The sequence below is a fragment of the Erpetoichthys calabaricus genome, chromosome 1 (assembly GCF_900747795.2).
Source record: "Erpetoichthys calabaricus chromosome 1, fErpCal1.3, whole genome shotgun sequence".
Classification (NCBI taxonomy): Eukaryota; Metazoa; Chordata; class Cladistia; order Polypteriformes; family Polypteridae; genus Erpetoichthys; species Erpetoichthys calabaricus.
This window is the reverse complement of record NC_041394.2, coordinates 229,254,998-229,273,297: the sequence shown is the minus strand read 5'-3', so window position 1 is coordinate 229,273,297 and position 18,300 is coordinate 229,254,998. Positions and strand designations below refer to the sequence as shown.

Below are 18,300 nucleotides of genomic sequence, written 5' to 3'. Positions count from 1 at the left end.
TTCAGATGATGGAAGTATGAATGGAAAATGAAACTTAAGCACTGTTTTTGAAATTAATCATCACAGTGGATATTTGGTATTTTGGTATTTGGTACACTCTATTAATCCCCGAGACAAAATTTTCTTTCCATATGACCTTTTGAGTTAAGTTTATTGATTAAAAAACAGACTCTGTGATGTTACATAAAATAACAACCTCATTAGTTGTTAAACATTGTAAACCCCAAATGTATTAACTTTTGATGTTTCCTAGTTTAAGAATCTATACTTATCACCACTGCAGAAGAGGATATTTAATTGGTAATAATTTTTACGAAGTACATTTTAATAAAAAGTGCTTACAGTATATAAACAATAACTGTATTAAATAAATGTAAAGACCTTTTTAAAGTGCACAAAGAAAAACAAATCTGAATTTTAAAATTCATATTTGCTTGCCTTTAGTGTATTTATTATTTGTATTTGGAACTAGTTGGAATATTTTATGTTTTGCATGTTTTTTGTATACCAGTGGCCATGCTGTTTGTGGTTATTATGCTCCTTTCCCAGATGTATGACAACTATATTTGTGACATGTGCATTTAGTACAGAAGAACTTAAGCTTATATGAATTCAACTTTATGTGAACTGGCAACTGATTATAAAAAATAAAAATGAGGGAAAGAGTGTAAAAATTTAAAACAGAATGGTGTGCTTTTTTCTCATATTGTGCAAGAGGGGCCTCTTCTACTTAGAAATCATAATTATACACTGATTTAAGTCCTGTTATAAAATTGAACTTTTATAACATAATGACATTTATTAAACAATACATGACCACTCTCACTTAATCTCACTTTAACCTGGAGAATTAACAATATTAAATTGTTATAACTCATTACATTTTTTCACATTTTGCCAGTGTATTCCATAATATGTGTAAAACTAGATGAGGGGCAAGATAAAGAGTTTGGGAGTCACTATGTCTGCCCTGTTTAATGATGGAGATGGAAGAAGTAACTATAAGGTGGATCCAATGAGATATAAATGGACTGAGGTGTCCATTGTTTAGAAAATATCACTTTTCATTCATCTCATACATTTTAGGGTTCCAAACTGAACGTTGACTTTCGGGTTGTATGAGGTTATATGGCAGTACAGATAGAAGAGGTGGGATTTTCCGGGATTGTAGAGAAAATGACAACACTGCTCTTCTGCTCATTCCTGGTCATGTTAAGGGGAAAAATGGAGAAGAAGTAAATAATTCCATCCCCTGTTGGTCAGGAGTATGTGTGACGCTTTCAGAGCAGCCCTTCAGATGTCCCCTAATCTCACGTGCCTAACATTTTAGAACATTAGATAGGTTTAGACAAGATCAAGTCATCCAGTCCAACAAAGTTCCCCAGTCTTATCCACCTAATTCCTTCAAAATTACATCAAGTCTAATTTTGAAAGTCCCTAAAGTCATACAGTCTATGATGCTACTTACTAATTCCATGTGTCTGTGGCTCTCTGTGTGAAGAAAAGTGATAGTGTGTAGTACTAGGATGTTGTACCGTGTTAGCCATTATGAATGTAGTGAAATGTCAAGCAAAATGACACCTTTTATTGGCTAACTAAAATATGCAAGCTTTCGAGGCAACTCAGGCCCCTTCTTCAGGCAAGATGTAATACAGAAACTGGAGTTCCCTCTCAGTGTCCATGGCGTTTGAAGTGGACTTTAAAGTCGAAGTGTTTATGGGCAACTTCAGAACACAGCAAGAGAGAAAAGAATGGGAAGCTAAACTTATGCTAAAATATCTCACATTGCAACATGGTTTGAATAGAGACAAGAGTTTTATGGCCAGGTATGAGGATTGTTTGCATCTCTCAGACTGACATAGACAACCTGACTACAGATCCACATTGTATTGAAAGACTCATTAGAAACTTCAAAAAGACTTTGTTGAACAGTTATCTTATCCAAAGATTTTGACCATACATTGTTCTTCTCTCTTGTTAAATGAACCCTAGCCTGAAGAAGTCTATTTATTTTTTACATTTAGGATTTCTCACTTAAAGATTTACCAGTGTTGTTTCTTGTCCCAGTGTCTATATAAACACTGGGAATTCCAGTTTCTGTATTACATCTTGCCTGAAGAAGGGGCCTTGAAACAAGTTGCTCGAAAGCTTGCATATTGTAATCTTTTTAGTTAGCCAATAAAAAAGGTGTAATTTTGCTTGACTTTTCACTACAAGTGATAGTGTGAAATTTACCCTTAACAAGTTTCCAAGTATGTCCCTTTGTTTTTATTGAACTAATTTTAAAGTAGCAGTATCAATTCCCTTCATAATTTTAAACACTTCAACCATGTCACCTCTTAAACTCCCTTTGCTTAAACTGAAAAGGCTCAGTTCTTTTAATCTTTCTTCACAATCCTCCCACCCCCCGCTTTCCAGGAATCAGCCTATTTTCCCTTCTCTGGACTTCTTCTAGCGCTACTATGTTGTTTTTGTGTCCTGGAGACCACAGCTGTACACAGTAGTACAGATGAGGCCTCACCAGTGTGTTATAAAACTTCAACTTAATCTCCTTAAACTTGTACTCTACACATCATGCTATATAAACCTGTTAGCCTTCTTAATGGCTTCTGAATGTCTTCTAAACACTGTCTAGCAGTTGATAGTGTCGAGTCCACTACGACTCCTAAATCCTTCTCATAAAGGGCTTTTTCAGAACTCCCATTGTATATTCAGACCTAACATTTTCACTTCCTACGTGTAATACTTTACATTTACTTGCATCAAAATTTCATCTGCCACAAATCTGCCTGTCTGTATGCTGTCCTAATCCCTCAGTTATGATTCAATGGATTCAAGATTATCTGCCAGTCCACCTAGCATTTTCATCTACAAACTAAACAAGCTTGTTAAATGTATTCCTATCATTTATTTATATATATATATATATATATATATATATATATATATATATATATATATATATATATATATATATATATAAATAGCAGTGTCACTAGTACTCGATTCTGATAAGGATAAGGTTTCTTGCTCCATCACCCTTGGCTTCCCAGGTTTTGGAATATGTTTGGAATATTAATGTTATGAAATACTATTTGTGCCAAAATGAAACTAAATAAAATGGTGATTATGAAATAATTATATTAAAAGCACTTCAGTATATATAAATGAAACATTAAATTGTGAATCTAGTTATTATGAAATACAATTTCTATTCCATTTCAATAAAGAAGCTACTTTACATTTAAGTATTGCAGATTTTATTTCAAAATTACCTCATTCTTAACAATGTTTTTAATAATGGGACTTTTCCAAACAGCACATTTCTGAAGGTCATTTAATGTCCATGGTATTTATTGAAGGTCATTTAATGTCCATGGTATTTATTTAAAACTTCAGTGTAGGTTAATAAATCTTTTTTTTCTTTAAAAGACTGTCCAAAATCTTAAGTTTGTTTCTTTGAAAAACTGTAGAAGGAGGCTAAGTTTAAAAAACAAATCCTTCAGAGATCTAAAGAAGAGAAGGCAGCTGTACTGTTAGGGTTAGAAAATATGGGAATAATCTCTTGGTAAGGAATGAAGTGTAAATCCTGTACTAAATCTTCCTTGTATGTCTTGCTCTGTATTCCAGTAACAATTAGCTACATGCTTACTCAGCATCCTCTTTACCCAATATTAGGTACACCCATACTGGTTAAACCTGCGGTGGGTTGGCACCCTGCCTGGGATTGGTTCCTGCCTTGTGCCCTGTGTTGGCTGGGATTGGCTCCAGCAGACCCCCGTGACCCTGTGTTCGGATTCAGCGGGTTGGAAAATGGATGGATGGATGGATACTGGTTAAAGATTAAATCTGAAAAATATCCAGCAATCAAGGAAATTAGGCAGTACCAGCTTTCTATAGAATAAAATGAAGTTATGCATTTTAAAATGTTTTTGTTTACCATTGTGTGCTGTTGAATAAAGGTCTAGCAAGCAAGTAAGAATTTAACTGTACACTGTACACATGATAATACAACTAGTGCTACTACTACTAGTATAGATCTGTTTCAGTTAATTTAGCGTCTATTTCTCGATACTCTCACTCTATCTCATTTATATCAGTGTGAGAAATATCTATTACTGTGGCTATGTTTTACTTACTCTTGCATGAATACATGCTCCGTTTCTCACACTGATGGCAGTGAATAAATGAGGGAAAGAGTGACATGCTAGCTTGCTTAACCCTCATTCAGTCTGATCCACAGCAGATGAAAGGAAAGCAAGATGCCTCTCCACACACATATGCTGACTTGCAGTTGTGTGAGAATGGGACTATATTAGTGATCACGCACAAGTACTCTCTCTCTTTGACACTGCTGCACAAGGAAGAGTGGACTGTTAACCTGACTGCAGTTTTTTATTGTCACGTTACAGTGATACTGGGACTTCCCTGTTTAATGTTTGGGGCAATTAGCCTGCATGCTTTGACAGAAAATAAAAATGTAATTTTTCCAGCATAAAGATTAATTGTTAAAAAAAACTATTTCTTTTTTCTGGAAAAATGGTATTGGAGCTTATCCTTCAGAGTTTTCACTAAAAATATAAAATAATACTTACATATACCTGTTTAATTCTGAGTTCCAATGAATATATATTTGGGAACTGGGTTAAAAATCAGGATCCCTAGAAAAACTGCACGAGTTCACAAGAACTGCACCCAATGCAAATATGTCCTGCTCCTGTGATTGACATTGCATGTACTTAAGCAGCTGCACAGTTTTTTTTATTTTGTAATTATCATTAAATTTCCTTTTACAAAAGTAAATGCAAAACTATTTCTTGATCAATATGTTTCATGTACATATGGAATAAATTTATTCTTTCCACATCATTTATCCGTTTTTGTATTTAATGTGTAAGGTTATATATTCAAATTATCTGAAAAACATCACATCTCAGGTCTCCAGTGCTATGTGGAAATTGACTTGATTATCATAGCACCCATTGTTTCTTTTTTAGTATTAGGATTACAGTAATCCCTCACCTATCGCGGGGGTTACGTTCCAGAGCCCCCCGCGATAGGTGAAAATCCGCGAAGTAGCGACCTATATTTATTTTATTATTTATACATATTTTAAGGCTTTATAAACCCTTCCCACACTCTTATAAACCTTTCTCACTCTCTTGTTAACCTTTCCCACGCTCTTATAAACACTTCCTATGCTCTTAAACACTTTCTACATTCTTAAACACCGCAGACCAACACTGCACACTGCACGCAGCGATCAGACGTCAATGTGTCTGCACTCGCTTTGTGAAGGGGGGCAGCTGAACTCACGCTGAGCAGAAATGGACTTTGTGCTGCGTCTGCCAAAATGCCTGCTTGTCGCTTTGCGCGTTCAGAAGAAGGAGTGTGTGTGTGTGTGTGGGTGTGTGAGAGATGAACGCACCTTCGCTCAAACCCCCCCTCCCCGGAAGCGCAGTAGGCTCCTGCCACTTCGCATTGTCAAGGGGGTGGGGAGCTGAATGAACGCTAAGGAGAAGTGGACTTTGTGCTGGCTTTGTGCTGCTTGTCGCTCTGCGTGTCAATAATTTTAAGCCTGTACATCACCAATTTTCCTGTCTCACTGTCTTGTCTTGCGTGAAGTTAAAATGTTTTATAATAGTGAGATGTTACTCATATCCTTAGCCCGACATCCACATATCATATGTGTTAACAAAGTGTGTTTTTTAAGTTTACATGTGTTTAAAGCATGTGGGATGGGTATTTTAAGGCTTAAACTATAACAATGTTTATTTATATGGTCTTTCTATATCGCGGATTTTCTCCTGTTGCTGATGGGTCTGGAACATAACTTCCGCGATAGGCGGGCAATCACTTGTATTTAAAAACCCGCGAAGTCGTGAATCCGCGAAAAGTGAACCGCGAAGTAGCGAGGGATTACTGTAACATATAATGGTTTCCTTTAAGAAGGCTATTAACTTTGCTTCATAAAGTAGCCCCCCTTCTTCCTGAACTAGCTGGTTTGATAGAGAATGCACACTTTTGTTTTTATTGGTGTTTATTTAATTGCTTACTGTAAGTCTCATTTGTTCATCTTTGTACCTCTTCACCTTGTATGGATAATATTGAGGCTAATGTTATGAAAGCTCAATTAGCAGGCATTGCTAAAAGTATTCAGAATGTATACAAACACCTTTCAGGAAAATGGTCAGTTATTTTAAATTTCCTTGAGACTCGTTTTGCATATCTTTTCAGTTAACATTGGAAATAGGAGTGATCTTAGTATTGAATTAGCAAAAAAGTACTGAGACAGTCTTAGTCCCAGTATTGTGCCAAGGCCAAATCGTTCACTTTGGCGTGGTGCATTTGCATCCTGTTAGAGAAGTACTCAAGTAAATATTGATTCTTTGCTCAGAATATGGTAATAAAGGTATCCTAGAATGCTACTATAATATGTGCGACCATCATTAAACTACAGAACTTAGCTTGAAGCTTTTACTTACAGGCGGTACATGACCCCTACTGGTATGAAAAGTCTGAACCCTGGGGATGAACAGAGTACTAGTTCTGACACAGAAAACCTGGTTCCACAGGTTTCTCCCAGGTTTATCTTGTTTAGAAAACAGCTTGATGAACCTGGTGAACCTGATGAACCCACCATGAACCTGGTTTGGATTAAGCAGGTTAGACAATGACATGACATTATACTAAAAAGAACAGTTCTGAGGAAATTGAAATATAGACGCTGAAGTTAAATTGTTTTTATGATTGGATACATGTACTGTATAATGCTGATGTGGTTTTTTAGGCCAGACTAGAAAAATGACTTTGCTGTTCTAATAAAATGAAAGTTGAAGAGTTTGCTGCCATACAGTGTCATGGTGCAGTGTAGAGGTCTGCACTCCAGCGTAATTACTGTGGGACTCTTGGGACCCATTGCAATATTGCTTGTGATGTAGGACTGATTTTCAGTAATGCAGGTGGGTGCTAGAATCTGGGAGACTAAAATTAAATTTAAAACAGAACAGTCATTCAAAATGTATTTCATTTTGCCTAAGCAGTTTTGACGCATGAATATACTGTATCACACCCAGCTTTCCCAAGATTGCAAAGCCTTACATCCACAGTGGTGGAAACAGCATTTTAAAAAAGGAGAGTACAAGACTGCAAAACTCACCAAAGGGACGTCTGACATTTGGCAGTCATTTTCAATTGTTATAAATGGCCATGGCAACTAACTGCTGTTTGCTTGCTGTGATAAATTTGCAAAAATGTTAGCATACGGTGGACACAAGTCAGGCACCTCAGGTTTAAAACACCATGGATGTGCAGTAACGAACTGTCAAAACTAAACTCGCATCCAACGACTGTATCATAGCACGTGGTAGAAAAAGCCCAAAAACTGAGAAGGGATATTGCATGTGACGTGCCAGAGACAATCAGTAATTATGGGAGCTGTCATAACTGATATTTGGACTGAAAACTTTGAGAAAACCTCTTTCATATCTGCTGCCATCCATTATATTAATCAGAACTATAATCTTTTGTCAAGGATGCTTCTTGTGAACCTGTTCAAAACAAGCATGATTAAAAACATTGAAAACATTCTCACTTTACTGTTTGAAAATCTACGAGTTGCCAGAAATTGACTATTGAGTCATAGCAAACAAGTTCGTCTTTGCGAGTGAACGAGGAGCGATTCTCTCAAGTGCTTTTACACCAGCAGTGATGGAGAAAACAACTGAAGTTGCACAGCTTATGGCTAATGTAAAAAGGGTTTGTCAGGTATTTTAAACATACTGGACAACAAGGCAAGCTTACAAGGTCATTCAAACAGTCTGTGGAGACAAGATGGAACTCTAATTTTGATATGCTGGATTCAGTGTTGCTACAACAACAAAAAGATATTCACAACTGTAGTCTCTTTTCTGAAAATGTTCAAAGATGCGTCCACTGTACCTGGCTGTCCAGTACTTCCATGGGCAGTGGGACTTGAGGAGCACTGCAAGGCAATGACAAATGAACCTTTACTCAGTGAAGTTGCTTGTGTTTGTGAGTGATGTCTGAAAGAACTTGTTAACTAATTGTTCAGCACCAGCTTCTATCCACATGCTTTACAAAGCAGCAATATTTCTCAGCCCAAAGCTTCTTATTTTATATGTACATAGAGATATAGAAGAAGATGGTGATCACAAAGGCGCAGGAACATGAAGAGATTTGTAATAATTGTGCTTTAATACAGCTGTACTAAATCAACACTAACTCTAAGAGTGTAGTTTAATTCACTGGACAGCTGTTTGTAACTTGCATGGGCTGTACTTTATTTCTATATACACTGCCTGGCCAAAAAAAAAGTCGCCACCTGGATTTAACTAAGCAAATAGGTACGAGCCTCCTGTTGGATAATTACTGCATGGGCGATTATCTTTCAGCTGGCAACAAGTTATTTAACCCCAACTGGTGCAATGAGTTGCTTCTCATTTCTTAAACAACCATGTCGAAAGACACATCTCATTTTCGTGGAAAAGATGTTAGTCTGTTTGAGAAGAATCAAATCATTGGCATGCATCAAGCAGAGAAAACATCTAAGGAGATTGCAGAAACTACTAAAATTGGGTTAAGAACTGTCCAACGCATTATTAAACACTGGAAGGATAGTGGGGACCCATCGTCTTCGAGGAAGAAATGTGGCCGGAAAAAAATCCTGAATGATCGCGATCGGCAATCACTTAAACATTTGGTGAAATCAAATCAAAGAAAAACAACAGTAGAACTCAGGTCTATGTTTAATAGTGAAAGTAAGAGCATTTCCACTACCTGAATATACTGAATGACCAGGTTATTCCATCAATGGATTTTTTTCTTCCCTGATGGCACGGGCATATTCCAAGATGACAATGCCAGGATTCATCGGGCTCAGATTGTGAAAGAGTGGTTCAGAGAGCATGAGACATCATTTTCACACATGGATTGGCCACCACAGAGTCCAGACCTTAACCCCATTAAGAATCTTTGGGATGTGCTGGAGAAGGCTTTGCACAGCGGTCAGACTCTACCATCATCAATGCAAGATCTTGGTGAAAAATTAATGCAACACTGGATGGAACTAAATCTTGTGACATTGCAGAAGCTTATCGAAACAATGCCACAGCGAATGTGTGCCGTAATCAAAGCTAAAGGCGGTCCAACGAAATATTAGAGTGTGTGACCTTTTTTTTTGGTGGCAACTTTTTTTTTGGCCAGACAGTGTATAATAGTAAGCAGTTGCCTACTTAACAAAGCTTTAACAAGACATGTTTCTTTCACTGTTCTTTTCTGTTACTTTCTGTGAAAAAGACGTGTGGACTTATGCTCAGAAAATATTATGTCCCATCGGAAGTCTGTGTTAAATACTGATGAATCATACTCGTGGCAAAAAAGAGAAAGGACAACTGGGCCAAATAGGGGAAAGCTCTAGCCATCTCCTTGAACATAATCATGTTAAACATGCTTTTCAAACATACATGCGGGAGCAGGACAAATGAGGCGAAGTGTATATGGGAGTTAGCAGGCACGGGTTGGCGACTTTTTTTAATAGCTCCAAGAATCTAGGTTGATTCTCGGCCCAGTGTTTCACCATGTGAAGTTTGCACATTCTTACCATGTTCACATGGACTGTACCTGACATCTCATAGAGGTGCAGCTTTTAATCAATGGTTATATCAGAAATGGTCATGCCATGGCTAAATTATTCCAGTAGTTGTAATAAGTATAAAAATGTTTATTAGTGTACCCTTCTGGGAATCGGTGTCCCATACAAAACTGATTGTTTTGTAGCCAAATGTTTCTAGAGTAGGCTTTGGCTTCCTGGGTTTGGAAAATAAATGGACAAATGAAACTAGCAGCTTATCATGATTAATATGTAAATGGTATAGTTCTCCTTGGGCTTTTTCTGGAAACACTGCATGGAGTGAGGCCTTGTCCAGAAATGGTTTAGTTCAGCTGAACCACTACTTGGATATTTGTGATGGTCAGAACAGCCTAACCGACTCTCCCCCATTGTTCAAAGTGAGAGTACAGGGAGTCCCTTTATCCAGTTACTTTGTTGAGCAGGTGTTTAGTCATGGTGGAGTGTTAATGCGGCCATAGTGTATAAAAATAAGTGATAAAACTCAATTTTGTTCAAGTGCAATGCAGTCTAAATTAAGTGGGGATTGTTGCAATATTTGGTTAATGAAGAAATATGAAAAATGATGTAAAGAAATTACTTAAAAATGAGTTAATTATGTAACTATACTCTGAAGTGACCAAGCCTTTCAGAATTTATTTTCTTTAAATACAGTGTATTAGATACAGTGCACTTATGTGGAAACTGGAAAATCTATGGTATATATGCAAATTACTTCAAAGTAAAACAATTATTTTATATACCAGTTACTGTTATTTCTTACTTTTCTCTGAGAAAGTACATTCTCAGCTTAGTGTACTTCACACATTATCATAATGATTATATATTATCATATATCATATCATTATCATTTAAAATTATATTGCAGATAGTGGTGACAGTGTAAGCAATTTTTTTTCACAAGTCATGCATATGTAGGACTTAGTCCCTCCTCTAATTCTGTTTGAACAATTTAGAAGTTGATGTAAGTACATACTTTTGCATATTCAAAAAGACAATTTCCCCTTGGGGTTTAATTCTTTAGTTGTAACATACACAAGTCGCCTCAAGGCACTGGGTCTGACTAAGTTATTGCTGGGACCATACCAGCCAAAGATACCTTTCCCATTGGACCACACTGCTCATTAGGACTTGACACACCAATAAATCAGAAGATATTCAAGACAGGTAGCACTCATATCACCATCATTTTAGAAAAGATAAGGACAAACATATGAGCAGGACATTTTGCTCTACTTCTACACACAGCTCTACTCTACACAGTTGTTGTGCATAGCATAGTATGCACAGTCATGAGATGCAAACGAAAATCAAAAAGGGACAAAAGAAATAAGCCAGTCAAAATACCTTTACATGTACGTTGGGGGCCATAGACTGACAATGGTGTGTCATCTTGTACATTTAATTTTCCTTTATAGTATGTCCATTATTTATTTAATGATGTAAACTTCAAGTGACATAGATTCATAAATAACTCCAATTGTTTGTCAATTTATTTTGGTGTTTGTTACAGGGATGATGAGCTCAGTCTGTTTTTAATGGCTATCAGGTGGGAGCCAGTTCACTGAGACTTACACTAACTGTAGTAAAAAACCAAAAACTGAAACTTGGACCATTTTAAGGCTACAAGGCAATCTGAAAGCAAGTCTTCAGACTTTGAGAAAACCAGGAGTTTGCACACAAGCTAGATTCAGTACTTCAGTGTGAAAATGAATTTTAAGCCAGCTGCTTTGAGAGCGCAGTCTTAATAAACATTACATAGTATCCTGAAGCCCACCTTCAAATAATCAGCACCTTTAATTTCATGTATTGCAATTGCAATAGTATACACTAAGTAAGAGATGTGATATTTTAAAGAACTGTAAGACTTTACCTTAGTTTTACAGTATGTTGCAATTCAGTTATTTCACATGCTAAGAACGATGATCTACTCTTATAGGGCTTATTATTTTTACATTAGAAGGCAGAACTGACAATGAGTGTTACTGGACTACTGGCAGAACACAAGGAGTTATGGAAAAGTACACAGAGATGTGACAAGTGAGCAGCCACTTAGTGTTTGCAATTCAAACCTTTATTTGTTAATTTCATGCTTCGCTTAATTGATGTTGTGCATAATAGAATAATTATACTTCTGCATTCTTAAGTGATTGTGTGGAAAAGAACCTTTCCGTATAATTAAACATCTCAGTTCTTATTTTAATTTTAGTACTTTCACACTGGTAGAACATTTCAGGGGTGCAGAACGTATTTATCATGCTGACAAAAAGCATTACACGCTATGTCATGGTAATGCATCTGTCAGGAGCAGAAAACAAAATAATATTAGAAGTGTTTCAAATGATTAAATACATTAGAAAGCAATGAGTAAGTGACAGAATCTTGAAAGCAGACACACAGATGTTTGTATAGTTTTTTTTTTTATATCCTGTTAAAGGGTAATGTTTTGAAGATCTGAGAAATAACCATATGTTATACAGTGTTATTATTAATTCTCAATATTTATTTATGTTTTGCAGAAATCTTTTGGACATGGATACATTCTCAAAATCCGATCCAAGTAAGTGAATTCTGTGTAATCCTAACTCAGGTTTACGATTTTCATCACAGTTCAGTAACAGCTATATTATTTTTACATTTACTTATTTGTCTGATGCCTTTATACAAGGTGACTTACAACGTTTATGACACAATCCTTTACATTTCTTTTGGTTTTCCAATTGGACCACAGGCAGGCCAAGTGACTTGCACATGGTCACATAGCCAGTATGGTGTCAGTAGTGGGATTTGAACCCACAATCTCAGGGTTTGAAGGGATGTTTTGTATTCTGTGTACATATTTGTGTAAACCTTATCTGTCACTGCTATTTATGTATTTAAAGTTAATCATTTACTCTTATTGTAAGTGTATTTGTTGAAGCTGTTAAATCAAGAATATTTGGCACAGAGCTTTATTGAGCAGATGCTACTACACCCACTATTGGTCAAACTCTTGACTGCAGCACCATGGTCTTTTTTAATCAGTTAGTTTTTGTTTGTAATAAGATGAATCAACAACTCAAATAAAAATCTGTACAGAAAGGGAATCTTATATGTTTTTTGTTCTTTTCAATTTATAGCCTTCAAAATCTTTCCTCTCTATGTATTCAGATTTGCTTTTCTGTCATGCACACATAAGCAGTATGTGAAGTCAGCTGGCCTCTCTGTTTGTGACTGACAGCATGCATTACTTCAAAGTTATACTGCCTTCTTTTCTTTTTCTGCTGTGTAATCTTAAGGATTGCTTTTGTTACCACGCATGGTCACATGGCAGTGAAGCTTCATATGTAATTTCCCTGCCAGCTTAGATTCTAGCATACAGATGGCAAGTTTCTATTTTTACATCCTATAGTTACTTCAGGTTTTCAACAGTCCACAATTTTCACTTCTTGTAAAAATCAGACTTTAGTGCATTTTATCTCAAGGTCCTTTTATAATAATAATTCTAACATCAGTTGTTCTTTACATTTGTTATAGTGGATTGGTTTAAAAGAAATGTTTTTCAAAATAAATTACCTTTAAGTCACTTCCTGTGTATTTGTTTTTTATGATGGACCTCATGGGTAACAAAGAGCGGAGCAAAGGGTGATGATGTGAGATAGGACTCAGTGTGCCCCTAGGAGAGGGGAACCAGTAAAGATCCATCCATCCATCCATTTTCCAACCCGCTGAATCCGAACACAGGGTTACGGGGGTCTGTTGGAGCCAATCCCAGCCAACACAGGGCACAAGGCAGGGAACCAATCCCGGGCAGGGTGCCAACCCACCGCAGGACACACACAAACACACCCACACACCAAGCACACACTAGGGCCAATTTAGAATCGCCAATCCACCTAACCTGCATGTCTTTGGACTGTGGGAGGAAACCGGAGCCCCCAGAGGAAACCCACGCAGACACGGGGAGAACATGCAAACTCCATGCAGGGAGGACCCGGGAAGTGAACCCAGGTCCCCAGGTCTCTCAACTGCTCTAAACTCACATATTAAAGGAGCCTCAAAATGACCATAGCCACCATAAATGTATTTGCTGTCCTGTCAGGAAAACAGTTGGTGCAGCACTGTTGTGGGGAGAAACAGAAAAAATTGCAGCCTTACTGAAATCATGAAATGTTGTCACAGAATGCTAGATATTGGGCAGGCCATCAGGTCTTGTTCTCTTTACAGAGAAGACAGAGACCTTGTGGGGTTGGCAGCAGTACGTAGTTAAGAGAAATGGCTGGAAGCCATTTAAACGACTTTAAACGCCAAGTTAGCTGGTTCAAATCTAGTCTCTGACTTATTATGTGACTCTTAGTAAGTCATTTAAACTTGCTGTGCTTCAGTTGTAAAATGTATGTGTAACAGTAATACTATGTATCAGTACTTGGAAGTGTTTTGGTATGATGCTCATCTATATCTATACCAAGGTAAAGCCCAATGCAGACAAACACTAATGCCTGTGTGGGGCCCCAATTTATTTGTGTCCTATCGAGGTTTTTGCTCTCTTTCTCTCAAATTCTCCTGATTAAAAAATACACTGAAAAGAGGTTCACAGGTTTAAATTGGGAAGAACCCCCAATCCCCGACCCCCCATATTTTGCATCTAGCTGACTGGAAGGAATAGGGCCATTTTGTCATTTTAATCTAAGCAGTCTAGTGGCTGAAGTCTAGACATGGCTAGGGGCATGTGAGAAAGAAAAAGGGATATGAGTTACAGAAGGCAGTACATGCTGACACTTGGCAGACAGACATGTTGCCAAGCTACACCACTTGACAGATACTGATGGGAGAAAGATCTTTTTATGTAGGTCCAGAAAGGCAGGAGTGTTGGTCCTGCTTCTGTTTGCTTTGTACTCTTCCACAATCTAATAATAATAATAATTCTTTGCATTTATGTAGAACTTTTCTCACTACTCAAAGTGCTCAGCAATTGCAGGTTAAAGGCCTTGCTCAAGGGCCCAACAGAGCAGAGTCCCTATTGGCATTTACGGAATTCGAACCGGCAACCTTCCGATTGCCAGTGCAGATCCCTAGCCTTTATTAGTTCCTTGTGCATATTACAAAATTATTGCAACATTTTTGTTACCTCTGAAGTCACTTCTGGTTGTGAGAGATGCCTCAGTGGGACCCTCTGCTGTTACACAAGCTGTCTTGTCATGCAGTCTCCCTGTCTGTCAGTTGGTTTGTTTAATTACTGCTTATTTGGTTAGGGGTAGTCTTTAGATATAATTCCTCATTGTTTGGAAAATTCTTATCAGAAGACATGATATCAGAATGTTTGCTGATTTTTTTCAGCTGGTTAGAGAAGCGTGACTGATATTGGACATACAATCTCCTGTAAAAATTATACTTTTGTATCATTTTGAATATTGCGTTGGCCATGTTTCTTAATGAATAGACATTAGGTCATAAATTAGTGTAGGAAGGGAGAGTGATAAATGGAACTTTGGTGTGTGCTGACATTATCAGTCCCTGTGAAAAGGTTTACATGTGTCCAATTAAAAAAAATGAGAGCGAACTGTGTAGAGATCAACAAAGGTGGAAAAAGTATTACAAAAAATGTATTCAAGTAGAAGTATTACTAAACAGACAAAAATTTACTCAAGTAAAAGTAAAAGAATCCGATATGGAAACTACACAAGCAACAGTAAAAAAAAGTATATTTGGAAAAGAATACTCAAGTAAAAGTACAATATATTTATATAATATATATATATATATATATATATATATATTTACTTTCGAAAAAAATATATAAATTAATATGTATTGTGAAATTTCCTTTCTGTGTATTGGAAAGTATAAAAAGAATATACATGGCAATTAGATAGCACATTGTACTACCCTTCACTGGAATGAGATTTAACGTTATGAAAGCAGACCACATAGTTTTATTGCTAGAATTTCACAATGAAAAATTAAAATATGAATTCAATAAGGATGCTATGTTCTTTTTTTTAGATTTTGTTTAGAAAAATTGTTTTCATGTACTATAGATGAACTCAGTGGAATACCTTACTTGCAAAGTGGCAACTATCAATTTTTCTGTTTAAAAATCAACTGATTAACTTAAAACCTTTCAATTACCATATGTATCTTGTTTAAAATTGTCCAAAATGTAGGTCCAGGTGTAGGATCCAACGTTGCAACCTATCTCACTGGGCCACATGTTTTGGAAGTGCACCAAATTAATATCATTTTGGAGAAAAATCTTTGAATGCCTATCAGACAACCTTGGCGTCGCAATCACTCCTAACCCATTGTTTGATGTACAGTAATCCCTCCTCCATCGCGGGGGTTGCGTTCCAGAGCCACCCGCGAAATAAGAAAATCCGCGAAGTAGAATCCATATGTTTATATGGTTATTTTTATATTGTCATGCTTGGGTCACAGATTTGCGCAGAAACACAGGAGGTTGTAGAGAGACAGGAACATTATTCAAACACTGCAAACAAACATTTGTCTCTTTTTCAAAAGTTTAAACTGTGCTCCATGACAAGACAGAGATGACAGTTCTGTCTCACAATTAAAAGAATGCAAACATATCTTCCTCTTCAAAGGAAACAGAGAGGAAAGCAAACAAATCAATAGGGCTGTTTGGCTTAAGTATGCGAAGCACCGCCGGTACAAAGCTGTTGAAGGCGGCAGCTCACACCCCCTCCGTCAGGAGCAGGGAGAGAGAGAGAGAGAGAGAGAGAGACAGAGAAAAATCAATACGTGCCCTTCGAGCTTTTAAGTATGCGAAGCACCTTGCAGCATGTCGCTTCACAAAGCAGCTGCACACAGAAGGTAGCAACGTGAAGATAATCTTTCAGCATTTTTAGACGAGCGTCCGTATAGTCTAGGTGTGCGAACAGCCCCCCTGCTCACACCCCCTACGTCAGGATCAGAGAGAGTCAGCGCAAGAGAGAGAGAGAAAAGTAAGTTGGGTAGCTTCTCAGCCATCTGCCAATAGCGTCCCTTGTATGAAATCAACTGGGCAAACCAACTGAGGAAGCATGTACCAGAAATTAAAAGACCCATTGTCCGCAGAAATCCGCAAACCAGCAAAAAATCCGCGATATATATTTAAATATGCTTACATATAAAATCCGCGATGGAGTGAAGCCGCGAAAGGCGAAGCGCGATATAGCGAGGGATTACTGTACTCCCAGATGGGCTTAAAATGGAGAAGGACAAACTGATAGAAATAGCCAATACTACACTGTTAGCACATAGACCTCTCTTGCTCAACTGGAAGAACCCCAATTGAACTCTTATAAGTCAGTAGGTAAATGATGTCCTATACTATTTGAAATTAAACTCTCATTTAGAGGATCTGTTCAGAATTTTTTTTTTAAACTTGCCAAGCTTTTTTTTCTAGTTTGACTATGAAGTCATTTGTTGTATAAATTCGACTAGATTGTATGGAATGTTATTTTCTTCAAATAAATAAAAAATATATTGTATGAAATATGCATTTTAAACAGAAAATGTTGAGATTATGCTGAATTAAATACATTTTCTTCAAATAAACTAAAACAAAATCAACTAAATTAAAAGATAAAATTCCAAACATAGAACCAATATGACCAAAGGATCCAGTATCATCTGCTTGTTTCCAGATTTCTACTGGATTTCAACTTGTGAAAAAATTTTCATTTTTAAACCAAAATCCAGATAAATGTAAATAAACCGCACAGCAGTCCTTCATCAACTGCAAAAGTGCCTCATTCTCACCCTCCATGGAATGAGATTTATAGTTATAAGACTTAAGTCAACATATTTTTATTGCCACACAGTGAATATAGTAATTACAATTTAAAATCAATTAAGCTGATATATTAGTTATTTTGGTATTAAAAACTTATTGACTACACTCATCTTGGCCTATAACACTAACAGTGCACATCATCGAAGTAAGCTAGATATTTTCAATATTGAAATATGCAAAAAAAAAAAAATGACATAATGATAATGAATGAATGGTAGGAATATCAGTAAACAATCCAAATAGTAGTTATCACTTGTAATAAAGGCGCTATATACGTGCCTGACCCGACACAGATGGACACGGAGGCACGTATAAAACAAACAAAGACTTTATTTTTTCTTCACCTGTGGGCACATGTCTTCCCCGTGACCCACAGCTGAATACACAGTCCCAAACAACGCAAAAGGCCCACAACACAGTTTTCTCTCTTTCACCACCACTCCTCCTTAAGCTTAGTCCAACCAGGTTGTGGAGGACTCCATCTCACATGGAGCCCGGTGGGACGTTGGAGAATCCCCGTCGGCCAGGGAGGCTGCCACCAAGCATCCCGGGGGAGGTATTGAGCTGCCCATGGTTGCTCCCCCGGAACATAAGCTGCAGGGGCGTCCCGGCTGGCACTCATCACACTGCCCCTTCCTTAGATGAGGCTAGTGGGGCTCATCGGCCTGCCCTGCGAGGGCCGGTCCTCTCCAGGACAGGGAGTCGGCGTCCTTGGCTCTGTGGCCGCGCCCTTTGAAAACATAACGAACAGGTCTTGGGGTGCTGCCCCGATGTCCCTGCCACTCGGACGTCCTCTCTGGACAACACCTTCAGACATGGCCACTGCGGCCGTAGTTATAGCACAACCGACCCCCTCCAGTTCGACCTTTGCAGGAGC

General features: G+C 37.5%; 1 protein-coding gene across 1 annotated transcript in view; it reads left to right on the top strand.

Moving 5' to 3' along the window:
* LOC114659672 (copine-8) overlaps positions 1-18,300 on the top strand; it is a 650,855-nt gene that overhangs the window by 139,871 nt on the left and 492,684 nt on the right. The window contains exon 2 of the mRNA XM_028812277.2: positions 12,169-12,209. Coding sequence (XP_028668110.1) covers positions 12,169-12,209 — 41 coding nt within the window. The remainder of the gene's footprint in view (positions 1-12,168; positions 12,210-18,300) is intronic.